General features: G+C 53.3%; 1 protein-coding gene across 1 annotated transcript; it reads left to right on the top strand.

Moving 5' to 3' along the window:
- Window positions 1-286: 286 nt before the first annotated feature.
- On the top strand, window positions 287-2,914 carry LOC139237891 (immediate early response gene 5 protein-like). Its single transcript, XM_070867165.1, has one exon. It carries the CDS (start codon window positions 428-430, stop codon window positions 1,343-1,345), a length of 918 nt encoding a protein of 305 aa, XP_070723266.1. The 5' UTR covers window positions 287-427; the 3' UTR covers window positions 1,346-2,914.
- Window positions 2,915-6,127: the final 3,213 nt, after the last annotated feature.

The following is a 6,127-nucleotide window of genomic DNA, read 5'->3' as shown; positions in this document are numbered from 1 at the left end:
GAAAGGAGGAGGGGGAAGGGTGGAGGCAGAACCAACGGGAATTTCCAGCGAGACCCAAATATGGAGTCGGAAATTGGCGCTAGAGAGTGAAGAGGCGGCGCGTCCGCCCGGACCATATATGGAGCAAGGGCGCAAAGCCCAGGGTCTGGGAGAGAGTGGGAGGGCTGGATGTGAGTGGGAGGGGAGGGGGGAGGAGGAGGGAGGAATTTGGGAAGTGGAGGGGGCGAGGGAAAAGGGGGCCAATATTGCAATTATCGCTGCAATGTGCCAGTGGGCGGAATGAATGTGGCTGGGGGAGGGCTGGAACTTGGGGCTGGGCGTCATTGCTATATAAAAGAGAATGGCCCTGAGAACGGGCGATTGAAGGAGCGGATCTCACGTTCGTGTTCTCCCCCCCCGACACGAACCTCTCCCCTTTGCTGCATCCATGGAGCTGAAGGTGGAGGCCCAGCGGGTGATGGCCGTGGCCCTGGGCAAGATGTACAGCGGCCGCTTGCAGCGAGGCGGCATCCGGCTGCACAAGAGCCTGCTGCTGTCGCTGGTGCTGCGGGGAGCCCGCGACATCTACCTGAGCCTCCGAGCCCAGCAGGAGCAGGAGCAGGAGCAGGCGGCCCCCATGGAGGCCGAGCCCCGACCCGGGGACACCGACAGCCCAGCCGGCCTGGGGCTGGCCCTGAGCGGCGTGGAGAGGGAGGCGGAGGCGCCCGTGCAATGGGAATCCAAGCAATGTATCGAGTCCCGGCAATGTATCGGGGAATGTATCGAGTCCCGGCAAAGTATCGAACAATGTATCGAGTCCCCGGAATGTATCGAGTCCCGGCAAAGTATCGAACAATGTATCGAGTCCCCGGAATGTATCGAGTCCCGGCAAAGTATCGAACAATGTATCGAGTCCCGGCAAAGTATCGAACAATGTATCGAGTCCCGGCAAAGTATCGAACAATGTATCGAGTCCCCGGAATGTATCCAGTCTCGGATTCCCGGCCCGGGAGATGTGTCCCCGGAGCCCCGGGACTGCGGGTCCCCAGGCCGGCCGGGCCAGCCGCCTCTGTGCCCCCGCCGGGCCCCCCGGACAGGACTGCCGGCAGCAGAGGCCGGGGACGGCAGCAGGAAGCGGCGGAAAGGCCGGGAGCAGGCGGACTGGGCCGAGTGTGTGCCGCACAAGAGGGCGAGGCTGACCCGGGGGCTGGAGCAGGGGCCCGGCAACATCCACGGCCTGGGCTCGGCCGCGGCCCCGGGCTGGGGTTCGGGCTCGGGCGGCCGGATCAGCCCCAAGGAGCAGCCGTGCCGGGAGCGAGTGTTGGGCAAGCTGAGCCTGTGGGTGCGAGCCATCGTGGCCTGTTGAACCCCCGGGGTAAAGCCGGACTTTTGTGTGGGGGGGGAGGAAGAAGAAGAAGAAGAAGCCCCCGGTGAGGTGAAGCAGCCGGGAATGGACAGGTGACTCCCTGCCCACCGCGGCCGGGGAGGCTGCTTCCAGACACCGCCTGAGGGGCTCACTGCTACCGGCCCCGGGTACTGGCCCGGCACACAGCCTGCCTCCCAGCGGGGAGAGAGGGAGAGACACAGCCTGCCTCCCACTGCCCACTGGACCCTGCAACTGGGGGAGGGGGGGGAGAGACACAGCCTGCCTCCCACTGGACCCTGCAACTATTCATAGAGAGAGGGAGACACAGAGACAGAGACACAGCCTGCCTCCCACTGCCCTCTGGACCCTGCAACTGGGGGAGGGGGGGAGAGACACAGCCTGCCTCCCACTGCCCACTGGACCCTGCAACTGGGGGAGGGGGGGGAGAGACACAGCCTGCCTCCCACTGGACCCTGCAACTATTCATACAGAGAGAGAGAGAGAGACACACAGCCTGCCTCCCAACGGGGAGAGAGGGAGAGACACAGCCTGCCTCCCACTGGACCCTGCAACTATTCATAGAGAGAGGGAGACACAGAGACAGAGACACAGCCTGTCTCCCACTGGACCCTGCAACTATTCATACAGAGAGAGAGAGAGAGACACACAGCCTGCCTCCCAACGGGGAGAGAGGGAGAGACACAGCCTGCCTCCCACTGGACCCTGCAACTATTCATAGAGAGAGGGAGACACAGAGACAGAGACACAGCCTGTCTCCCACTGGACCCTGCAACTATTCATAGAGAGAGGGAGACACAGAGACAGAGACACAGCCTGTCTCCCACTGCCCACTGGACCCTGCAACTATTCATAGAGAGAGACAGAGACAGACAGAGAGAGAGAGAGACACAGCCTGCCTCCCACCCACTGGACCCTACAACTGGGGGGGTGGGAAGAGGGAGGGAGAGAGAGAGAGAGACAAAGAGACACAGCCTCCCTCCCACTGCCCACTGGACCTTGCAACTATTCATACAGAGAGAGGAAGAGGGAGACACAGAGACAGACAGACAGAGATACAGCCTCTCTCCCACTGAACCCTGCAACTATTCAGAGAGAGAGCAAGAGACAGACAGACACACACACACACACAGCCTCCCACTGCACCCTGGAACTATTCACAGAGAGAGAGCCAACAGCACCGACTTGTGTCTTCCCCCCCCCCACCACCACCAGCAGCCATCTCGATGCCAAGGCAGTGACGAGGCGTTTCCTCATGTTGCTCAACAGGATGCCGGGGCGATGTGTCCTGGTTTTTGTCTTATTGTTTGATCAGAGACCAGCCCAGGGGGGGTCCTCAACAAACTGAGCCATTGTATGTGTGAGAGAGGAACCCCCCCCTGGCTCTCATTCAGGACCGGGACCATCACAGACTCTTGGACTGTTATTTTGTAATTGAAAACTTAACTGTTTTTTGGTTGCTTCAGATATTTAAATTATATGGAACTTGAAATGTATTTCTGAATTCAGGACATGTTTCACAATTGATCAATAAAAAAATATTGAATCAAATTCTAATTTAGTTCGCTTCTAATGGATGTGCACCAGATTATTAACCTTGTCTCTTTTCAAATGCTGTTTTGTTTAATTTCAGTTTTATTTTTCCCCCCTTTCCATGTCTTTATTATCCATTTAGGACAGGGTTTTCTGCTCCACAGGGTATGGGTGCTGCCCAGTGCAGTACTGAGACCCACTTTCAGGTTAGATTTCACTTTTTTTGCTTTGTCCTGGGTTACCTGATAATTTGCCTGATACTTCATTGGCTGTAAAGCGCTGAAATGTCTGGTGGTCGTGAAAGGCGCTCTAGAAATGCAAGTCTTTTTTTAACAATTGGGGATTGTAGTTGCCCTCCGTACCCTAGGCTGGGGAGCAGGAAATCAGCCCGACTTCCTGCTGCTGGTCTCTGGCATCAGAGGGCGGAGGTGTGACAAAACGTGCAAGAAACTGGCTTTTTTTTAGCTATTTGGCTTTGAGGTTTAGAAAGAGAGAACCTACATTTATATAGTGCCTTTCACAACCTTGGGATGCCCTATACATGTCCTACAAGTGTAATCACTGTTGTAATGAAGGAAACGTCCAATTTGCACACAGCAGTGTGATAATGACCAGATAATATGTTTTTGAGATGTTTTGAGGGAGAAATATTGGCCCCAGGACACCGGGGATAACTCCCTGGCTCTGCTTCGAAATGGTGGCTGTGGGGTCTTTTCTGTCCACCTGAGAGAGCAGACGAGGCCTCGGTTTAACGGAACCTGTGACGGTGCTGCACTCCTTCAGCACTGCACTAGAGTGTCAGCCTAGATTATGTGCTCCAGTCTCTGGAGTGAGACTGCTAGACTCCAAGGTGAGAAATGTTCACTTGGCTCCCTAAAGCTCAGCATTTACAGGATTGGAAAGGAAAAGCAGTGAGGGGTGGGCCATGTGGCTGGTGCGAATTGTGCAAGTCAGCTGCTATTATTAAACATGGGTGTCACCAACCAGGTCACTGAAGCGGGCGTGTGAGGTGATTTGAACTGTGTACGGGTACAAAGAGCAAGGCACTGCCTGGCAACAGAAGCCAACCTTGTTATCAGACCAGTTAAACAGTAACATCTGATCAGGATTCAGGAGTTCAAAGTTCTCTGTAAAATCTCAATTTTGGGACTATTCCAAAACTGCAGAACAAACTGTGCAGGGAGCATCGTTTTGTAACTCTTGTCTCATTCTTTGATCACTTTCATTAGTTAGTTTCTGCCTTGAAAAATCATTGCCTAACATTCAACGACCAATCATAACCAAATTAAATGGTCTTTTCTGAAGCTTGCACCAATTGCATTCTGCTAAAAATGGTAGCTGGCTATCTGATTAAACCATGACCTCTTGCAGAGAGACACAGCTGCCATGACGGTTCTTTGCCTGAAGGGAGACGAAACCACGAAGTTAATTAATGCCTTAGCCTCAGCATCATGTGGTCTCGGTGAGGGTGTTGAATCAATAAAAAGCCAACACAAGGTTGCACGCACTTCAAATCATGGCGTCAACGGGTAGGTCTTTCACCTCTGGAGATGGGGTTTGAATCCAGATCGGCCTCAAGGGTGGTGGAGGCAGATTGAATGAGTTGGGGACATTATCGGACACAGTAGCGCAGTGGTTGTGTTGCGGACTAGTCATCCAGGGACACAAGTTCAAATCCTACCACAGCAGCTGGGGAATTTAAATTCAGTTCATTATCATCATTACTCCTGCACCTATTTTCTATGTTTCTATAGCAGGAATGGGGTACTGAAGTTGCATGTTCAGCCATGAACTCATTGAATGGCGGTGCAGGCTAGAAGGGCCGAATGGCCTACTCCTGCACCTATTTTCTATGTTTCTATCATCGGCGGTCCCTCGAACGAGGATGACTTGCTTCCACACCAAAAGGAATGAGTTCACAGATGTTTCAATGAAGGACCTAATATTCCAGTCCTGAACTCGAAAGGTGGAAGATGCCTGTGCGTGGATTTTTTTTTTTAAACACGTGGTGACCGTTAATGAATAAGCTAGCGTCACTAATGGTGACCATGAAACTACCGGATTGTTGTAAAACCCCATCTGGTTCACTAATGTCCTTACGGGAAGGAAATCTGTCGCCCTTACCCGGTCTGGCCGATATGTGACTCCAGACCCACAGCGATGTGGTTGGCTCTGAACTGGCCCAGCCAGACACGCGATTGTACCAAATACCGTTACAAAAAATTATAATCCACACGGACTGCAGCGGTTCAAGAAGGCAGCTCACCACCACCTTCTCAAGGGGCAATTAGGGCTGGGGCAATAAATGCCGGCTTTGCCAGCCACGCCCACGTCCCGTGAACGAATAAATTAAAAAAAAATAGTCTCTGTGGCAGCGAGTTCCACATTCTAACCACTCTCTGGGTGAAGAAGTTTCTCCTGAATTCAGTATTATTGACTATTTTATAATTATGGCCCCTAGTGGATACCCGGCAAGGCGGAAAACAAAATGGAGCATCTCCTCAATTTAAAAAAAACCCAGTTCAACCTGCAAAAGATTAAATGTTGTAAAGTATAAGTTTCAGAAAATGAGGAAATCAATTGAAACAATGTAACAAGCTGGTTTCTCTTCCCTTTTCCCCTCCCCCATACACACAATTTTGGAAAGCAGGAAGGAGCTGGGTCAGTGATTTACCGCGGAAACTCCGCCACCATGCAAGAACAGGCTCTAGGTGGTTGTCCTCTCAGAGAGTAGATCACAGGGTGATTGGAGTGTAATGGCGAGGGGTGATTGGAGTGTAATGGCGAGGGGTGATTGGAGTGTAATGGCGAGGGGTGAGTGGGTGTGTAATGGCGAGGGGTGATTGGAGTGTAATGGCGAAGGGTGAGTGGGCGTGTAATGGCAAGGGGTGAGTGGAGTGTAATGGCGAGGGGTGATTGGAGGGTAATGGCGAGGGGTGAGTGGGTGTGTAATGGCAAGGGGTGAGTGGGTGTGTAATGGCGAGGGGTGAGTGGGTGTGTAATGGCGAGGGGTGAGTGGGTGTGTAATGGCGAGGGGTGAGTGGGTGTGTAATGGCGAGGGGTGAGTGGGTGTGTAATGGCGAGGGGTGATTGGAGTGTAATGGCGAGGGGTGAGTGGGTGTGTAATGGCGAGGGGTGAGTGGGTGTGTAATGGCGAGAGGTGAGTGGGTGTGTAATGGCGAGGGGTGATTGGGTGTGTAATGGCGAGGGGTGAGTGGGTGTGTAATGGCG

Source organism: Pristiophorus japonicus, chromosome 24, assembly GCF_044704955.1.
Source record: "Pristiophorus japonicus isolate sPriJap1 chromosome 24, sPriJap1.hap1, whole genome shotgun sequence".
Taxonomy (NCBI): Eukaryota; Metazoa; Chordata; class Chondrichthyes; family Pristiophoridae; genus Pristiophorus; species Pristiophorus japonicus.
The sequence above is the reverse complement of the archived record's forward strand: the minus strand, read 5'-3'. Positions and strand labels throughout refer to the sequence as shown.